The sequence below is a fragment of the Myiozetetes cayanensis genome, unplaced genomic scaffold, assembly GCF_022539395.1.
Source record: "Myiozetetes cayanensis isolate MyiCay16 unplaced genomic scaffold, myiCay2020 scf12, whole genome shotgun sequence".
Lineage (NCBI taxonomy): Eukaryota > Metazoa > Chordata > Aves > Passeriformes > Tyrannidae > Myiozetetes > Myiozetetes cayanensis.
In genome coordinates, this window is record NW_026086826.1 from 28154517 (window position 1) to 28175153 (window position 20637).

At 51.8% G+C, this 20637-nt stretch overlaps 2 protein-coding genes across 6 annotated transcripts in view; one reads left to right on the top strand and one right to left on the bottom strand.

The window, feature by feature from the left end:
• The first annotated feature begins 217 nt into the window (after positions 1–217).
• On the top strand, positions 218–7468 carry SERPINC1 (serpin family C member 1). The gene is given in 8 exon segments (XM_050307398.1): positions 218–385; positions 3390–3533; positions 3535–3766; positions 5267–5482; positions 5809–5946; positions 6032–6425; positions 6726–6790; positions 6960–7468. Coding segments are annotated over 7 exon segments (1362 nt in total). The 5' UTR covers positions 218–385; position 3390; the 3' UTR covers positions 7134–7468.
• Positions 7469–8586: 1118 nt separating this feature from the next.
• The window catches only part of ZBTB37 (zinc finger and BTB domain containing 37), a 331509-nt gene continuing 319458 nt past the window's right edge, over positions 8587–20637 (bottom strand). For 4 of the 5 annotated variants that reach the window (XM_050307389.1, XM_050307388.1, XM_050307391.1 and 1 more), the window contains exon 5: positions 8587–20423. In XM_050307389.1, the coding sequence (XP_050163346.1) occupies positions 19935–20423 (489 nt within the window). In that variant the 3' untranslated portion in view covers positions 8587–19934. The remainder of the gene's footprint in view (positions 20424–20637) is intronic. The other variant, XM_050307392.1, reaches the window with a different exon arrangement.

Below are 20637 nucleotides of genomic sequence, written 5' to 3' on the forward strand. Positions count from 1 at the left end.
AGATAGCTTGGATCGTCACACTTTTATTTGAACTCCTCAAAGTTTTGGGTTTCTTCTCATGGGGTAAGCAGTTAATTTGCTGTGGGCAGGAACTGAAGGCATCTGGCACTTGTGTGGGTGGGTGGTCAAACTTTCCCTTGTCAGATTGAACTTTAAAACCTCTTTCAAACTAAACATTGCTTTTTTCCCTGCTCTTTGCTTAACCTTCAGCAGCTGGTCATCAGCCTTTGGCCTCAGCATCCTACTCCCCTCCCACTGTCCCCTGCTGTTGTCTCAGCTCTGCTTGAGCACAGAAATCCAGTGGGGAAAAGGCTTTGGGCTCAAGCAAGACTGTCCTCTTAACAATTTGCATTTACATCCTAAAAGTAGAAGGCTGGAGGGGCAGGTAAGAGAAGCAGATTCCACTAATCTTTCATTGTTAATTAACTCCTTGTAACAGGTTCTTTTCGCTTTGTAGGAGCCTGTGAATTTTAGCTGCTGCCAGAGTGGGCTTTTTGCTCTTTTCTAGAGGATCCTCCCTCCCCATCCCAGCTCTCAGGAAGGCTGACTTCTGTACAGCTCACTAAAGCATCCTGCTCGACTTCTATCCCCAACCTGCAGCAGTGCTTTGTGGTGTGGAGAGAAAAGAATTCCTAAGGTCAGGATGTCCCGAGCAGTCGCTGGCTGTGGGAGAGCACCCCTGGTTTGCTTTGCACTCTGAGTTTGGGATGTGGGGAGGCAGGGAAGGTTCCTCTGGAGCCAGAGTTAATCTCATGATGGTTTGAGCTGCTTCCCACCAGCTGGGCTCTGCACACAGCGCGTGGGTGCTGTGGGACAGCCACGCCACCACCAGTACCCCCAGTAGGTCCAGCAGGGTGGGTGCTGGGGGTCTGCAAACCCACTTAGCTGCCCTGCCCTGCCCTGCCCTGCCCTGCAGCCATGAGGAACAGTGGGATGGAAGGGGCCTGTGGCTGGAGCCCAGCTGTGTCACAGCAGCCATGGGATGGGGGAGTTGCTCGGCCCTTCCCAGAGCCTTCTGATTTCAAGCTGAATCAGCAACTTGTTCCTTGGCTTTCTACACTTCTTTTTGTTGCTTTACCCCTCTAAGAGCCTTTTCTAGTTTCTACTTTGTCCCTTGCCAGTAACCCCTTTCAGGCAGTGCTGTTTGGGAATACTTTGGGATCCTTCCAGGACGAAAGCTGTTGACACATGGAGCGTGTGGCTGTGCTGCAAGGGAAAAGGGAGCGTTGAAGAGCTGGGAGGGGAGGGGGAGTGGGTTTTGGCCAAGTGCTACAACAAAGAGCTGGCCTAAGAAATAGCAAAGGCTCTTGCCTGTAAGAGCCAAGACTGGACTGGACGTGCCAGGGGCCAGGCCAGCCTTAGTGGAGGGTAAAGTTGGTTTAAGGGGTTAGCAGAAAGTCCTGTATCTCCTCTCAAGCGATGGCCCAGGACTTTACTGCAGAGCAGGAACAGGGAGTCTCTCCCATTTAGTCAGGACAGGGTGAGGATGAGGTGCTCTCATCGCTCCTGTGCTTTGGTTTTAAATGTGAGACCGGATTAGCAGCACTTTGTGCCATGGCAGGCACCACGAGCTGCCCGTGGCTGGGCAGAAGCAGGGATTTGTCCTTGTACAGGCATGTCAGGATCTGCCTTTCCCGGGAGGAGAGTGGAGTGCCGGGGCAGGGACCGCGGTGAGATTGTCCTTCCTGCTGCAGCTGCAGGACTCAGCGTGGGTGAGGGAGGGCTGCTGCAGGCAGGGAAGGGCTCTACTCCCGGCCCCAGGGCCACGGAGCTCTGCAGCATGCTTGGCTTGTTGCTGGCTGATTTTTCCGGTGGGAGCGAAAGGTTCGGAAGAGCGGCGCTTCCTGGAGTGCTTTCAATTATCCCAATAGCTTTCCTTTCTCTCGCCCTCCTGCCCCGGGGGTTGGGGGTTGTTTCTGCCTTTGTTTGACTGCCCTCCCCTGTTGGATTGCTCTGCCCTTTGTAGTGTGCCTCTGTCCTGAAGCTTTAGGAAGGTGATGTTAGGAAGGTGATTTGTCATTCCCAGTGAGAGCTGAGGCTGTGGCCTGAGTGAGCCCCTTGTTTTGCGTGTTTTCTCACAATCCTGGCTGCTGTGCTATCAGCGGATGGAGAGGGGCCCTTGGGGCTCCACTCAGTCTTGGTGCCAGATGAGGTAATTTCTGCTTTTGCAGAGGAACTGGAGCAGAGATGAAGTCATTGCCCAACAGCCCGGGGAGGGGGTTGTGGAAGAACCCAGAGCTCTCCTTCATCCCACACCAGCCCTTTTGATGCTGCTGTTTTCCTCCCACAGATGCTGGCCCACCAGCACTGCAGAACCACAGACCCAGGGGCCACTGGTGCCAAGTGCAGCTGATTTTTAATTTAGTTTCTCAGAAGGTGATGCTCGGTAGCCAATGCAGTGAGCGTGTGGGGGCAGGCGGAGACCTACCCGAGTCACACACATGTTTGAAAAAGTCTCCCGTGGCAGGCAAGTCCCGGGCAGGCTGCCAGCCCTTCCCAGTAGTTGTTTCCCAAGCTGTTGTGGCTGTGGTGTGTGAGCTTCCTCCCACAGCGATGTGAACAAACCCAAGTCATGCCAAGGGCATCTCGGAACCCCAGTGCACGGCCCTGGCATGGCTGAGGCCTCGCTGCCAGAGCTGATGGGTGATGGGATTTAGGAGGAAATTCTACCCTTGCCCAGAGAAGCTGTGGCTGCCCCTGGATCCCTGGAAGTGTCCAAGGCCAGGTTGGACGGGGCTTGGAGCAACCTGGGATAGTGGAAGCTGTCCCTGCCGTGGCAGGGAGTGGAATGGGATGGGCTTCATGGTCCCTTCCAACCCAAACCGTTCCATGATTCTGTGTGCTTTAGCAAAGGTGGAAAAGATAAATTGTCTCTGCCTTGCTGGAAGATTTTCAAAGGCCTACTTTTGCTGGAACGTGGTGGTTAACATCACCCTGCCCTCCTCAGGTACCAGGGACAACCCATTTGCATTGAGGTGGTGTGAGCTTTGGACAGGAATAGCTGGGATGCACCAGCTATACCACACGTGCTTACAAAATACATTTTTGTGGGCATTAAAGATGCTCAGAGCACAGAGGGACCAACTCCCCTGGAGACCTCTCCCTTATCACCTCTCTTCTCTGCCGTAGTGTCTCCCGCATCAGGAACTGGAACAGTGTGAGGTGACCCTGGAGAAACACCACACAGGCAGGGCCCTTCCACTGCAGCCACCTCACTGGCTGATGGCTTAGAGGTGCATTTGTTCTGCTGGTGTCTGGGTGCCCTCCTGGTTTATCCTGCAGCTCCAGGACAACGGGAGGATGGGAGAGAGGAGCCTGGGCTCCTGTCCCTCCGAGGTTGGCTGGTTTGGGGACAGGCCGTGTGCCTGAGTGCTCCCTGTGTGTTCCAGGATGATGCGTCTGGTCGTGCTGTGCCTCCTGGGCGTGTGTGGGGTGGCTGTCCCCGAGCCCTACGCCGTGGGGGACATCTGCACCGCCAAGCCCCGCGACATCCCCGTCAGCCCCGTCTGCATCTACCGCAACCCCGAGAGGAAGCCCCGAGGGTGAGGGGCAGGAGCCGGCCAAGGACAAGCTCCCGGAGTCCACCAACCCCCGGGTGTGGGAGCTGTCGAGGGCCAACTCCCGCTTTGCCGTTGTCTTCTACAAGTACCTGGCTGACTCCAAGGACAACGGGGAGAACATCTTCCTGTCGCCCCTCAGCATCTCCACGGCCTTCGCCATGACCAAGCTGGGAGCCTGTGGCAGCACCCTGCAGCAGCTCATGGAGGTCGGTGGGCACTCCTCAGCCTCTCCCTGGGGCGGGTCACAAAGGCAGGAAGGGTGATTGTGGCTGAGGGATGCTCGCAGGGCCAGCACAGCTCCCTGCCCTGGGAATGGAATCACAGAATCACGGGATGGTTTGGGTTGGAAGGGACCTTGGAGCTCATCTTGTTCCACCCCCCTGCCACAGACAGGGACACCTTCCACTAGACCAGGTTGCTCCAAGTCCTATCCAGCCTGGCCTGGAACACTTCCAGGGTTGGGATATGGCATTCCATATAGTGGAGACTTTGCAAGGTACCTCTCTATAGCATTAAGTATGTGAATGGGCATCCACACAATTCCTGACTGTCCCACCAGGAATGCAGTGGGGAGGGGAAAAGTCTGTTTGGCGTAGAGGAGAGACTGGGATTGAGATGAGCTGCACCAGGAGGACAGAGATATCAAAACCAGCTGTTCAGTCCCATCCAACCTGGTCTTGATGCCTTTAAACAAGACCCTGGGAAGGGGCAGAGACAGGCTGCTTGTCTCTGAATTTATTTAGATAGCAGCTCTTTCCTCTGACTCCTTATTTAGGTCCAGCATTCGGGGTGGATTTACTGGGTTTGAGAGGTTAGTTTCCATCTGGAGGAAAGGAAGCCTCTTTGGGAGATGAGGGAAGGGAATGGGAACAGTTTGTTTCTTGCAGACTGGGCAAGCACATAGCTAAGCATTTCTTTATGCTGAAAGCAGGAGAAGCTGTGATAATCGAGTCCCATTGGGAGAGGCTCTTTTTCACATTCCCTCTCTCTCTCCCTTGGGACAAAAATCAGACACACGAGAGGACACCCTGCAGTCCACCTGACTTCCAGGGCAGGGGAGCCTGTCCACAAGGAGCCTCGTGGGAGGAGCAGCATGCTGTGGGATTTTCTGTGCCTTAAAGGCCTGAGGTTGGAGAGCAGCAGACAAATCATAACTGTCCTTCCAGCTGGGAGCAGATAAAAAAATTTCCCTCTGCTGCAAAAATCTACCCTCAAAATGATTGCTCCATGTTCCCATTCCCTGTAAAAATAGATAAGATGCACCAGAATTACTCAGCAGGCCACAAGAATTCCTCCTGGGAAGGAGCAGACTTTGGCATTGGCACGGGAGGGTTCAGCACAAACCTTGTGAGTCCTGGAATGACCTGAGAGCTGCTTCCAGGCCCCGCTGGGGCTGGGCTGTGGCAGCACTGGGGGAAGCTGGAACCAGTCACAGGCAGAGTACTGGGAGCAAGAAAACCAGAGTTAGACACAGGAGCAGCACCTGAGCAGGGTTTAATCCTCCACTTGGACTCTGAAGGAGACCTTGGGCTGACGGGGAGTTGGTTTTACGTAGATTTGGGTTCCCAGTTGTGCACGGAGGGTGAAGCTCTGAGGGCCTGCAGGTTTCCTGGCTGTCGAGGCAGAGGCTGCTCCAGCACTTGCTGTGGGGCCCAGGAGCACGAGAAGCTGCTCACGGGTCCCTTCTTGCTGCTTGGCCCCTCCAGGTCTTCCGATTTGACACCATTTCGGAAAAGACATCGGATCAGATCCACTTCTTCTTTGCCAAGCTGAACTGCCGGCTCTACAAGAAAGCCAACAAATCCTCGGAGCTGGTGTCGGCCAACCGCCTCTTCGGGGAGAAATCCTTGGTCTTCAACGAGACCTACCAGAACATCAGCGAAATCGTTTATGGAGCCAAGCTCTGGCCTTTGAACTTCAAAGTGGGTTTGATCTACTTGCAGCTTTGCTTTTTTTTGTTTGGTTTCTTTCCCCCCCTGCCCCTGCCATCCTTCTGCTTTGGCTGCATCCCTGCCTTTTGCCCAGATAAGTGCCCTGCTCTGGGTGTGTGGGATATGAGTGAAGGCAGGAGGGAGCCTGGGATGCAGCTGCTCTTGTTCCAGCTCACCCTTAACCACAGCCATGTCCCCACTCCTCACTGCTGAGCACTGCTCTGGGAGCACACACCCTGGGAACCTGTCCCCTGCAGAAGAGGTGTTTGAAACCTTTGAAACCCTTGGCTTAACCTTGTTTTGGTCTCCTCCTCCAGGAGAAGCCAGAACTTTCCAGGGAGATCATTAACGAGTGGGTGGCTAATAAGACAGAGAGACGCATCACAGAAGTGATCCCAGAAAGAGGTATTGATGAGCTCACTGTCTTGGTCCTGGTCAACACCATTTACTTTAAGGTATGGCTAACAACACCTGGGGGAGGAGCCCACGTCCCTGGGGGAGACAAGGTGCTCATGTCTGTGCTCCCCCTCTCCCTTTCAGGGGCACTGGAAATCGCAGTTCCCAGCTCCCAACACAAAACTGGATGATTTTAATAAAGCCAACGGCGAGACCTGCAAAGTCCCGACTATGTACCAGGAGTCCAAATTCCCCTACGCATTCATCCCCCAGGACAAAGTCCAGGTGCTGGAGCTGCCCTACAAAGGGGATGACATCACGATGGTGCTGGTGCTGCCCAGCGCTGGGACACCGCTGGAGGACGTGGAGCGGGAGCTGACGTCGGAGAAGCTGCAGGGCTGGATAGACTCCATGAAGGAGGTGTCCCTCTTTGTTTACCTGCCCCGCTTCCGTGTCGAGGACAGCTTCAGCGTCAAGGAGAAGCTGCAGAAAATGGGGCTGGAGGATCTCTTCAGTCCGGAGAACGCCAGGCTCCCAGGTGAGAGGTGGGGGTGGGGGGCAGCCGTTCCTCCACAGCTGCCAGGGCAGTGCAAGAGGAACAAGAACACGAAGGCATTTAGATGTTGCCACAGTCAGTGATGGGCTCTGGTCAAGTCCCACCGTGCAGAAGCAGCCCTGCTCTGCACTAAGGACATGGCAGTTCAGCAATGTGGGGGAGCATATTTTCACTTTAGGGCAGCCGTGCCTTCTGCCTGGTCCCAGCCATGGTGGATGGGAGTGTGTTCTCCCTTGAGCTGTGCCTAAGCTCAGTTTTACCTTTGTCCTCTCTGTGCTGCAGGCATCATCGCAGAGGGCCGCACAGACCTGTACGTGTCTGACGCCTTTCACAAAGCCTTCCTCGAGGTGAGCCTTGTTGTGTCCCAGGGTGTCTTCCTTTTGGCTTTGGAAAACCGCATTTAAAGAAAAAAATAACTCTGAACCCCTGGTGTTCGTTCCCTCAGCAGTTTGGGGTTCTGGAAGGAGAACTGCACGGTGCCTGTGTTTTAATCCCACCTTCTCCCTTGGTTGGCAGGTGAATGAAGAAGGCAGCGAGGCGTCAGCTGCCACAGCCGTCACCATCTCCGGCCGCTCCTTCCCCATGAACAGAAAAATCTTCAATGCCAACAGGCCCTTCCTGCTTTTCATCCGGGAAGCCGCCCTCAACACCATCATCTTCATGGGCAGGATAGCTGATCCTTGCTCCTAAAGGGGCTGGCAGGGCCCCTCCTCTGCCTCGGGAAGAGGGGCACTGGGGTATTGCCACAAAGCCCAGGCTGCTCCTGGCGTGGTTGGTCTCGCTGTTTGGTGCCAGCTGCAGGGAGGGACTGCATCCAGCTGGGCTGTCCCTGCTCCTCCCAGGGGAGAGAAGGCTCACAGGGCCCCTCACCTGCTCCATCCTGCATGCAAAGGGAAGCACCGGTAGTTTTGCGGCCCCCACACCCGAGTCCAGCACTGCTGTCCTTCCCCTGTCCAACCCTGCTCCCTTTCGGGCCTCAGGCTGTACCTGTGATCCCCTGGTTCATTAAAACCTATAGATCTGTACCTAACAGACTGCTCTCTGAATGCACAAATTGCCCCAGGCCACTTCCTAGACCCATTTAAGCTTTCCCTTTCCAACAAACGGGCCCTTCCCTGCGCTCCCCGGTCCCGGCACAACAACCCCACGCTGGACAGGTCAGTGGAACAGCAGCAACCACAGGGTTTGTGCTGGCTGGGCCGGGAACATCCTTCCACGGCAGCTGGTGGGTGGAAGAGCTGCCAAACAGCTGTGCCCTGCTTGCCAGCAGCTCTGGTGTGTCCAACACGCCCCAGAGGTGAGAGTCCCCAGCGACAGCCAAGGCTCTGAAGACTTAAACTAGTCTTCAGAGTTCAGAGGAAGACTTTTTAAGAAGACTTAAACTCCTGGGCCACACGTGTGGCCTCTGGTGCTCTCCAGGTGGCTTCACTGCTGTACGACCTCTGACAAGGCTGTCCTCAGGATGGAGAACGTGGTGAGCTTCCCTCTAGGATTTCTGCATTGCAGGCAGCTGCTTCAAACCAAAAGGGCAGTGACAGCACAGGTAACAGAATTGTTTTCTGCAGACAGCTGCGAAAACATCAGTGGGTGTCTGTCCCCAGTGGGCCCTTTAGTCTGGATTTGGTAGGACCAGCGAAACAGCCACCTCTGTAAAGGCTTCTCTCGGCCAAGCAATGCTGCAGTTACCTCAGAGCTGCCCTGACAGGGTTTGGTCACTGGGTCTCTGGTTTTGGAAGCCACAGGGTTATGCAGGGGTTTGCATAGGTTTCCTCCTGCTCCCAGGAGCAAAGGTTGAGCCTCTGTGTTTGTGTTGTGAGTGGCACATGGGTTTGGACACAGAGAGCCACCTCCTCTAGCTGTAGCAAGCCCTGTGAGGCACCGTCCTTTCCGGGCTCACCTGCCTGCCTGGAGTTACACCTCGGGAAGAAGCTGAGAGTGTAAGTTATGTCTGGGGCCTTGGCAGAAAAGAGGGAGCATTTTGGAAATTACTTAAGAGCTCAGAGAGCAGCTCTTCCTCTCCCTGCCCTCCTCGGGCAGTCACCACTGTGGCTTTTTCTTTCTTGATCCCATTTTCTGCCTGCTCACCTGGTCAAGAGAACACAACCGGGTCACACCAGTCAGCTCCACGACACAGACAAGGATCTGAGTATTAAACCATTTAATTCTCAAACCACTCACATGCATAATGTTCTTTTACACAGTGTTAAAAGAAAGAAGAAAATGCGATTTTTTTTGTTTTTTTAATACAAACAGAATTTCAAGTATACATTTATAGAATTTTCCAAGATTCCTACCCAAGTTGCTAAGTTTTCATTCACATTGTTCTTAAAGCTGTCCGACGAGAGCGCTTTTTGCTAAACTGCTTTCAATGCAATTGTACAGTCCCTCTACCTTGGTTTTATTTCCCCCTTCCCCAGCTCTGGTTCCCCTCTGCCACCCCTGCCCACCCCTCTCCAGCAGCTCTGGCTGTCCCTGTTTGCCACTGGCCACGGTCTGCCAGCACCTGCTGGAAGAGGAAAAGGGAAGTGGTGCTGGAGGACCAGCTTGGAAAATCACTGAAGAACAGTCTGATATCCACAAGTTACACACAGCAGGCTCACTCTTCAACCTACTGCAGACTAGTCTGAACACTGACTTTTTCTTCTTGAAATAAGGATTACAACCAAAAATAAAATAACATTAAAAAAAAAAAAAAAAGGGAGAATAATTAGTACAGCAGGAAATTTCTGAACTGTGAAAGTAAGTCTTGAGTGTTAGGACACCTGTCCTAAAAAGTTTGATTTATAGGCCAACAGTTGAAGGCGACAGCACAATTTCTGTTACAAATGGTTACTCTGCAAACCAGCTCAGAGCAGAATCAATGTGGGACACACAAACTTGCATTTAAAAGAAAAAAAGAAACAAAAAAAATACTGAACTGACGAGGGCTCCATATCCAGGTTATGGAAAAACCCCACAGCCCCAGTAACAACTTCTCCCGGCGTTGCTGCGCAGCCGAGCTCAGCGGGGTTGTAACGGGGTGCAACTTCTGACCTGTTAAAAACGGGGTTTAAATCCTCTTTTCCAGGCAAGGGTGGGCTCTCTGGACCGATGGCAGAGTCTCCCGAGGGCCCAGCCCTGTCAGTGCTCGGCCTCGGGGCTGCCCTGGGTCCCTCCCTGCAGGGCTGGGCCGGCCGGGGGGCTCCGGAGGTAGAGCTGCCTTTGGGGCTGCCTGGGGCATCCCAGGGGCATCCCAGGGGCTGGCAACGTGGCTCCCCCCGGGCTCTGGCTGCCCAGGAGCCTCCTGCCCATCCAGCTGTGTCCCAGGCCAGCCACAGCTGTACTCGTCTGACCAGTTAAAGTGCATTGCTGCAGTAAAGGGTTTTCTTTTTTTTTTATATATATTTTTTTAATTTTTTTTTTTTAAAGAGGAACCTATTTAAAGTGCTGTTCTAGTTTGGAAAGGGACTCTGGTTAGAAAAAAATGGCACCTTTTCACACAAGAGATCTGCTCTCTGTATGTGTTTGTGTATATATATATATAAGTTGGCAGAGTCAGATCTGCTGACTAATGAACGACGTATAAAAGTGTTTTTATTTTTATCTTATTGCTTTTTTTTTTTTTTTTAATGCTGCCTGCTCCCTTGGAGGCAGGAGGGAGATGGATTCTCCCCTCACTTTCCCACCACTGACTGATTTCCCAGTGCAGGACGCCGAGCCCACGGGACAGTTCACTGTTGTGCAGCACCCGGGAGGTGACAAAGCCCCCCCTGAACTGTCACAGCCCCAGAGCCAACCTGCAAAGGTCACTGCAAGGAACTGGAGGGACTCTGGACTCTGAGGGGCTACTGCTGCTCCTGCCAGATGCCATTTTCCTAGAGTCACTTTACAGAGCAGACCTGCATTTCTGAAACACAGAGGTAAGGAAAACAAATCTCTTTGAAGTGAAAGCTTTGCTGCTCGAGTGTGTAGTGTGGTAACCTCAGCACTCTGAGAGAGAGAGGTAGTTATTGTCCTGTGAATCTGCTGCTTCCATTTCTGGAGTGATTGCTTTAAAAAAAAAAAAAAAAAAAAAAAAGGAAAAAATCCTGTGCTCTTTATTAAGTTATTCCCAGTTAAATCTCTCTGGTGAAGATACACTTGACTATTCCCTCTAAGAGGCTTTTATATTTTAGGAATTGATTGTCAGTTTAGTTTGTTAGGAAATCAAATGTGATTAGCGAGTTGCTACACAAAGCCACTTCCCTCGTGAACTCCTGCAATCCTCTCCCTGCGCTCCGCAGGGGAGGCTCAACCATCCATGCCCTGGCTGGGGTCACAGCTCCTGCAGCAGGACAGCACTCCCTGCTCCGGGCACTTTTAATGGAAACGTTACAAAGAGCTACTGGTATCTTATTCACAGTGTTGTACAGGGAAGGCGGGGTGACACCAGGGGAAGGGGGGAGCTCTGGGGACAACGGGGACACAGCTCGTGGGAGCTCCAGGTAGTGTTTAACACACCAGGGGCCTGGGAAAACTGCATTGCTTCCCTTCCCTTTTCAGACTAAAGCAGTACTTTGAATACTTTGCTTCCATTTCCATGAACTACCCTCGGATCCAGTCTCCTCACCCTTCCCTAATCCTCTCTGCAGGCGTGGGGCAGGAGCTGAGGGGTGTGTTCCTGCCTGGAGTCAGCTCTCTACCCCAGCCAGCGCCCCAGGGGAGCCCAGGGGCTTGGTCTGGAGCAAAGGGTACAGCAAATTCTGCTCTCCATCCCAAATTCACCCATGCTCCACCTGGGCTGCTTCCCCCAGCAACACAACCCCGGCTTAGGAGACCTTCTAACACGTGAGGAAAGTACCTGCAGGCCACCTACACCAGCCCTGCCCCGTCTGCAGCACAGGAGATCCAGGCTGCCCTGCAGACAGCCCCCACAAACCACCCTCACCTTGACCCTGGCAGGGGTGCAGCCCACTGAATGACCCCCTGGGCTGGGCACAGCCACAGTGGGGCCGGGCCGTCACTCCCCTTGCCAAAATCCCATCTGTCAGCAGGGCAATTGCACTGTGTCCCATCCCTGGTGTCACCCACAGCCACCATCCTCCAGGGAACGGCCCCTCCCGCCTCCCTCCCACCTCCTGCAGCCGAGATTGTGTTCAGTCACCAATGCACGTGCCAGGAGGGTTAAGGAAAAGCTTCACAGTAATCCAGAGAGTTTCCTTAGACACGTAAACTCTCCGAAAATAATACGAGGGAGCACAACCCCCGGATCACAGCAATGCCCAAGACACGCAGGTGAACGAGCGGAGCCCGGGGAGCCTCCTCGTCTCAAGAAACAGCTTTTACGCTTGACCAGATGGGGAACCAGTGAAGTGACATCGTCAGGTTAAAATTTGTTTCTCAGGCACAGTTCTGTGATTCCTCTCCCCACCCCAGACTCAGTAATTTCTCTTGGAATTCTAGGGGAAGGTGTCCCTGCCCACGGCAGGGGGGGTTGGAACGAGATGAGCTTTAAGGTCCCTTCCAACCCAAACCATTCTGTGATTCCATGATTTAATTCCAATTCTATTTCATCCTTTATACCGCTGCTTTCTGTATTTTATGACCAGCAGTAAAACGAACTAATCCAGCTTCGTTTTTCATCTCTCATTAGTTTCACAGTTTCATAGCCAATGGTACTGGGGCTGACTGCAAAGGTTTCAATAAATAAGCCTCACTGGAATATAAAAATAATGCAGGCATTTCACCATAGATCTGAGGGAGAGGGGGTTAAATACATTAATAAAAACTAAGCTGGAGGCTTAACATAGCTGACAGTCTGCAAAAAATTAATGCACTGATTTTTTTTTTTAAGTACTGCCTTAGGTAACTGCAGTAAAAGAATAAATCAGAATATGTCAGGTTAAACAACTTACACAGCAGTATTTAAAAGATACCTGAATATGTTTCAAAAGCTTAACTGATATGAACTAGGAAGCCCATTAAAGCTGCCCATTTGTACATTGTAATACTATAAAAAAAAAAGAAGGTAACAAAAACACAGCTTGGCGTAGTCTAATGGAAACAGGAGCCTGGAGGCTGCACTGTCCCAGGATAGGGATTTCCCAGCCTCTCTGGACAACCTGATCCAGTGCTGTTTGGCTGTTCTCATGGTGAAACAATACCTTGTAATACCTAACCTGATGCTCCTTCATATCAACTTCCACCTCCTGCTGCTCCTCCTCCCCCTGTGGAGGGTTTGGCTCCGTCCTCTCCAAGCCCTCCCTGGAGGAGAGATGACACAGGTGAAGGAGAGAGCACTGACACAAAAGCCACAACTCCAGTCTGCACCACATGCTGGAAAACCCAACACTCCGAAAATGGCACTTTGAAATCTGCCTGGCACTGCCCTTCCCAGCCTGCACCTCCCATCCTTCAGTTCCTTCCCATGGAGTCTCTGGAATCCTCACACCTGCCCCCCCAGGGGACTCGTTTTCCTCCGTTCCCAGCTCTGGGATGGAGATCTGCCGGTGCTGCTCAGCTCTCACCTCCAGGACAGGGCTCTTTGCCCAGGGTTTCCTGAATGCTCCTGCCCACAAGCAGGTCCCAAGCCTGGCATTTCCCTGCCCGCAGCATCCAGGGCACGCCAGACACACGCACTCCTCTTCCCAGTGATGCTTTGCTGCTGTTCCAGCTGTCCTACCCAACCCAGGGGGGTCCTCGTGCCACCAGCCCCTGACACCACATGAACCCTCTTGTTTCAGCTGTCTCCCTCCTCCCTAGAGGAAGCAAGAGCTGCTGCCAAGGCTGTGGGAGATTGTTAGAGCCGAATTTGTTCCCATAATTCCTTGGGAAGACAATTACTCCTTGGCACAGGAAAATCAGCAAGGTTTTATCTCTGAACCCATAATTTCTTCCCCTTGGTGAGAGCAGAGCATGCATCTCCACAGAAGGTACTAAAAAAACCCCAACCACCTCTAGACATCGGTAAATGGCAATGGCTCATGTTCTAAAACTTTCAGCTAGACACTAAATACATCAGTGGCTGCTTTTGGGGCTTCCTCTCTCCAGCCCCCAGTTGTGCCAGGCCACACTCTGATTTTCTGCCTCCTCCCTTTTAATTTCTAGCCTTGCCAGGACATACTTGTCTTTCTACAAAACCATTAAGGACCACGAAAAACACCTTCAGAAGGCCCCACCATCCAACTTTACCCAGCAAGTCTCGAATCCTCCCCAGGCTGCAAATCCCTAGGATTCAGCAGCACGGGTTCTTAAGTCTTATTCACGTCCATGTTTTTCATCAGCAAAGACCTTTCAGAGCTCCAACCTCCTCAGGTTCCTCCTATTTCCGAGACACCTCTTCTCACAAGCTGCAATACTTTGGTTTACAACTGGATTAAAATATAAATTAAATAAGAATAATGCTAAATGAGTTTATACTGAAACACTTTATATATGTATATATATATATATATGTATATACAGTATGTGTGTGTGCACTCCCTAATGACAGCTAGAGGAAGCAAAAGTCATTCTCCAAAGGCTTCTACTCTTCCAACTAGCGTGGTCAACTTTTCCATTGCAACAATTCCCTGTGCATAAAAGCTCATGAAGCACTGGAAGGTGGTGCTGGCGACCAGCCCGATCACACAGACGTCCAGGAACAGAAAGACAATAAATTATAAGAAGCAGTAGTAACTTGTTCACAGTTGGGATGAGGATAATGTTATGGGAAACCTGAATTTTTCTACAGTCCCAGGAATGAAAAGCCAAAGGTCACTGAAGGTTCGAGATATATTGCAGTTAATCCTAAAAGCAGAGATGGGATCTGACACAAAGAAACCACGCGGAGTTTCTCCCAGCGGACTAAACTCTGGGACAATCAGATTCAGCAGGAAGATCTCCAGCAGAACCAGGATTCATCCCGAGGATGCTCTGATCTCTGCCTCCATCTCAGCCTTGGATGCTTTCCCAAGTAGGAAGATTCCTAGAAGCCAACTCAGTCCTACATTCGAAAGAAAATGCTCCCAAAGTCCTTTCTTGATTCTACTTCTCTCAGCCCAAGCACCACCTTTAATCTCTCCTAGTCCCAGCCCCTTTGTTCTCCTGTGTTTGCCAAGCCAGAGCCTTTCAGCAGATGGAAATATTTTAGAGATGGTCGGACTCTTCAGATAATTTTACAACCCACTTGAGTGGGTTCCAGGTTAGGAATAACCTAAATCTCTAGTAAGACTAACTGCAGCAAAACTTTGGTCTGCTGCATTTTATTAAAAGAAACCCAACAACAAACCACAGCAAGTCTCCTCCAAGTCTACTCTATTCCAAAATGTTCTGGTAGACTTTAGTTTCAAGCAGCAGCCAGTAGTGTTTGCATAGTTCTAGCTTGTATTTGGTTGCAAATATTTAACTGCACATACGTGTGCATGCATGTATTTTATATTAAAGTATCCCTTGAATGACAATGACTAAATTAAGGATGCTGAGCTCCTCTTTAGGCCCTTCCACTGCAGATGTCAGAGCTCTGTGCATGGCTCTCACCTCGTGGCAGGAGTAAAGACTCCGCTATGTCAGCGGATCCCAGATTTTCCAGCTGCAGCCTTGGCCACGGGCTCAGCTCCCAGGGAAAACTCAGAGCCCCAAAAAGCCTCCTGAACTACAGCTCCTTGACTTACAGAATGGTTTGGGCTGGAAGGGACCTTTAGAAGTCATCTAGTCCAACCCCCCTGCCATGGGCAGGGACTCCTCCCATCCCCAAAATATTTCCAGCAGAGCAAGAACGGCACATGGTGTCACTGATCTGCAGAAACACCTGGATGCTGGCACGGCTAAATTGGCAGGCATGTCACGGGTCAAAGAGGAGAGTTGGATAAAGTTTAAATCATTTTAAGTGCTATTTTTGTTGGTTCTCAACATGACCCTGTCTACCTCCCAAGCCACCTTCCACCCCAAACTCTGCTGTTTGTCTTCCTATTTACACCTTGGGTTCGGCACCAGAGATGAAGTCAGAAGCAAATGAAAGCTGCAGCTCTGCTCCTGCCAAGGCCTCCTTAGGGCTCAATCACCCAAAGGCACGGGAGGACCCAGCTCCGAGAGCAGGCCTGGGATCACTGGCTGAGAGGAGCTGTTGAGTGACGTTCCCACCGCAGCGGTGCGGGAGGGAACCCGAGCGGGACGAGCAGGGAGAGCTGTCCTGGCCATTTATTTCAACGCTGATGCCACAGAGGGCTCAAATCCTGGCTCGGTGCCCTCCCTGCTGAGCCTTCCAGCCAGGCCACAGCTTGTTCCCAGAGCTATTCCAGCTCGGAATAGCTGTCAAATGGCAACGGGAGCAGCCGCTGCCGACCTCGCTGGGTTTAAAAACAGCAGCTTTCTGTCCCTCCTGCCCTTCCTCAGGCACCCAAACTTCTGAAAGTTAAATTATACAGATCACAGCTTGAGAACATGGTGGAGAAGGACTGACCTGATGGTGGGCATTGCTGGGAGGACAAGCCAGGGACTGCCCATCGGCATCGGCTGCTCTGGCTCTCGCCGGGCTGATAGCCCTGGATCTTACTAAGTGGCCTTAAGCATGTTCTCAGCCTCCTGTTCCAAATTCACATTCCATAAAGCCTCTCATTCACCCCTCTCTGGCTGCTGGAAGTACAAAGAGCAATTTGTTTTCACGCGCTCCCGCTGCAAGAGAGCAAAAAGACCTTCTCCTTTCTCCCTTTCCCAGCTTCCCATCGGTCATCCTCCTGAGAGGAAGAGGTTCAGCTTTTTCCCAAAGCAGCAGCACAGTATTAACACAATCCTTGTTATTTTCACAGCTATTCACAGGGAACCTGGCAGCAGCAGGAACAGCCACGGCAACCGTCACGTCACTGGGCTGTGACTTGGCACCAGGGCTTGCTGCAGGCTTAAGGAGATAACCACGACTCTTCACATTTGGGGGGTGAGTTCCTTGGCAGCAAAGAACTGTGTTTCCCCTCCGAGAAAACAAACTGCAAAAACCAGAGTGTGTTCTCCCTGTCGCCTGAGGCAAGCAAACAAACGGGTTAGTAAGCCCTAACTCTGAAGCGGACAGAAATGTTATGTACAGAGGTATTAAAACATGACAGAGTTCTCTTCACATCCTCCTTAAATCACAGTTGAAATCACAGTTTTTGGCAGGAAAAGCTGCAGCTAGACGTGGGAATGCGAAGCTGCGCCTCAACCCATCCCAGAAGCGTTCGCACTTGGAGAGCTGGCAGCTGATTCTCCACAGCTTGGGTGCAACTGCGAAGAGCCGCGCCAGCGAGCGGCAACGGGGCCAGGGCGGCGTTCTGCTGGGGACAGCACCTCTTGAGTGGCTACGCCACTGCCAGGAAACTCACAGGAGGTTCTTCCATACCATACACCACCTCCAGCCCCTTTCTCCCCGAACCTTGGCCTGGCCTGCAGCGAGGAGCTCAAGCACTGAAAGAAACGTCCGACACCGATCCCTTTGGAACGGGCCCCGCCGTCCAGCGCGGACAGGCCTGAACTGCTTTCAGCAACGTCCGAGAGCCAGCGTGGCTCCCACACATACATACACGTCCATTAAATGCACAGAAATAATATTAAAATGAGTCCCACTACCATACCTTATACTGACTCTAGCTACAAGCTATAAACTTCACCTCAGCGAGGCCCGGGCAAGAATATTGGCTCTTTTGCATGCAATCAGAAATGATCGTTTATACAGTGGCAACCTCTGCACCGAAAAAGCAAACAAACAAACAAACCACCAAACAAACAAACAAAACAAAACAAAACCAAAAGAAAATGTAAAGGAGGAAAAAAAACCAAAAAATCAAAAACCTTTCACAAGCTTTGTTTTTCAGCCTGGCAGGATATGAAGGACCAATTTCACCAGGCCAACGAAAGTAGTGAATCAGCACACAGGGCGCACCCCCCGGGCTGTTCGGATGCTCCTCCGTTCACAGTATCGATACAGTAAAACACAAACCTGCTCAAGAAACTCACAGCTATGCCATGGGAATAAAGGCAGTCACCATTTTATGTCAGCCCTTCCTCGCTACGGTTGCCATCTGTCTCAGAAAAATGCTGCTCGTGTGGCAGTTACTGCACCTTCACCCTTCTCTTCACAGCAAGCTTAGCAGGGAAACTTTCCCACTATATTTATATATAATATATGTATATAAATAATTTTATGTTTTTATAGTTTGGTAGTATTCTTTTAAAATTTCTATTTTAAAACACTTAAAAATCTTTTAAGCAACTAAAAGTAACTTTTGATGCTCTCTAGTGTGAACAGGATAGGATTTCAAAGTCTTTAACTCTTTTCTTTTTTTTTTCTATTTTTTTTTCCCATTTTTGGTAACTTCAAAAGCTATGACTAAAGCAGCACATCTCCGCTCCTTCCCGCACCTCGATTGCAACGAAACCTACCTTAGCCACCCTCTCACCTCATCTTCTGCCACTGCAACCTCACTGTTTGGGCACCATCCTGCTTGACCTTCGCCAGGAAACCCGACGGGGCCGCTCCCTCGGGGGGCCAAATCACTGCCCGTGTGACGATGCACTTGACAGCAGAGGAGGAAGAAGGGACAGAAGGAAAACGGAGGTGAAATATCAGTTTTCCTGTTTGAAATGGTCAATGAAATGGTGCTTTGCAGGTGCCTGGCTCGGGACACCCGCAAAGGTTCCTCTCTTGGGAGCACTTCCCTGTTAACACACGATCCTGGCACCAAGCCCTTCCCACACACAGAAACACTTTAGAGCCACGTCTCCTTTTGGAGAGAGAGATGGGAGGAACAGTGAGACCCCTTGCTTATAAAAAAATCCGTGAAGTGAGGCAAGAATACATCACCCTCCCCCAAATTCTTCCCTCTAAAGGGGCAGGAAAATGATCCTGAGTCCCAATTTGCAGGTGGGGAAAGCAAAGGCTGGAGATGTTTGCATCTGCAGTCGGACTGCGGGTCAAGCTTTGCTGTCCCGTGGTCAGTCCCCTGCCCACCCAGCCCCTGCTCCAACCACTCACCCGGCTCTCTGGCCGAAGCCAGATGAAGTGTATTTCTTTTCCAATGTCTCTTTGTTCCTCCCATCACCCTAAGGATCAGAACTTCACCCTCCCTTTATCCCACGCCCTCAAGAGAACTCCTTCACCAGACCCGATCCGCGCGACCTGTCGTTCGTTACCCCCCCTCCATCGTGAACAACTTGGCATCAGAACCAGAGAAAACTCTTAAAATATTGCATATTTTGTTTTCAAAAAGACTTCTTCAAAAGATGTCAGAATATTTGCACTTATCTACCTGTCCCATGCTGTTCCGGTTATGAACCACGTAAGCCCGTGCAAACACCTACAACACACACGCAGGCACGTCTCTCCAGCTTGGCTAAACTCGCTCTAAAAACATCAGAGCTGCTCAGAATACAAAAAATCTTGAAGTCCATGCAAGGGGACAGAGTTGTGATTGCTCTAGGAACCGTTCACTCTAAAGTCTCCTGAACTGTTACAAGGAAATAAGGTAGGGTTTTCTTTTCTTTTTGCATCTCGTTGATAAAAAAAGTTATCAAAGTAGTTTGTAGAAACAGGTTTAAAAGCAACCGCCCACGATTGCTTGGCTGGGACGACAGCATTGCAGTATTTCTGTATCACATATTGCTGTTATAAAAGACAAGTGCGTGTCGAGGGGGGAGCAGGGGTGAAGGAGGACTTTGGTAGCCAGGCTCTTAACTCCGGAATTCAGCCACTCCAGAAAATCTCTGCCTAACCCTCGGCAACCCCCGGAGCAACGGCCGGGACGTCAGAGCGCTCTGAGCTCTCCGGGTCAGCACCAGCAGAGGAACAACCTCCTCCGAAAGACCCCTCCAGCCCTACTCCCAAGGCATCAGTGTCTCACACCAACCTCACAGCCGCTAAATCCCGCTCTCAGCAGCCCAAGTGCTTCCTTCACGTCTTGCTGACCTCTGGAATTCCGCCTTGGAGCCGTGCCCGCAACGGGCAAGGCCAAAAGCCCTAAAGTAACAGCTTCAACAAAAAATGTAAAGAGACACACGAAAAATAAGACAGGGATAAATACAGGCGGGCAAGGCAGGCTCCACCAGCACAGTCTCTTTGTATTCTACCTGGGGAAGGGACAAAGGCAACGGGGCCCTTGCCCCTGCTCTCCCCTCGAGCGGGACCAGCGGGTTTGGCTCTGCAGGGCCCGGCTGCTGGGCCACGGGGCTGTCCAGAAATACCAATGACTGCTCGTCCCAGGTCACTACGGAACAGTAAAAAAATTTAAAATCCTGTCGATCCCTGAATAAGAAGTTGATTGACACAGTTGTTCTGTTTTTCTCCGAGAGGAGGAGGAATAAGGGAGAAAAACGTTTAACACCCTACGTGTGTGTGTGGGGGTGTGTGAGAGGAAGAGAGAGAGAGAGAGAAAGAGAGAGATTTTTCTATTTTGGCAACATCTCGGGAGCTCCTTTCTGTCCAGTGGTGGCATTGCACTAATTACAGTACCAGCCTGCCAGGTTGGTGCTGACTCTGGAGAGCCAAGAACGGGAAGACGGTCCTTCCTCCCCGCGCTCCGCAGCCGTGTTTCAATCCGGCCCCGTGGTGGACACAGATCCCTGTGCCGTCTCCCCCGCAGCCACGGCCTCCTCCTGCGGAGGGGACTCCTCCTCCGCCTGCCCCCGGGACGTGACGGTGGTCTCGGGGGAGATGCTGTGGGGCCCCTCCAGGGGCAAACAGCCGGGGTGGTTCTTGCGAAAGTGCTGGTTGAGGATGGCCTGGAAAGGGAAGCTCTTGCCGCAGACGTGGCAGTGGAAGGGCTTGTTGCCCGTGTGCTTGCGGATGTGATATTCCAGCTGATCCTTGCGGGTGTACTTCTTCCCGCACATGCGGCACACGAAGGGGGTGATGCCCATGTGCAGCCGCATGTGCCGGTCCAGGCTGCCCTTCTGGTTGAAGGATTTGGCGCAGTAAATGCACGTGAGGCGCGGGTTGTACCGGAACCAGCGCTCGGAAACCTCCTGCTCCCGCAGATACTCCACGTAACCACTCACTCCCAGCATGGCTGATTCCTCCCCCTGCCAAGGAAACAGCAGAGATTTAAATAACGAGCAGCCTAAAACAAACGGCGGAGAAGAAGATCAGGCCCCAGTCCAGCCAGTAAAGCGCGTGCCAAACCTCAAAATCAGCAGCACTAATGTCTGCAACCTCAAGCACATATTTAAGTGCTTAACTGGGGCCTTGGGGCTGAAGACAAACGAGCAATCAATTAGAAACCACTGCTACAGAGGC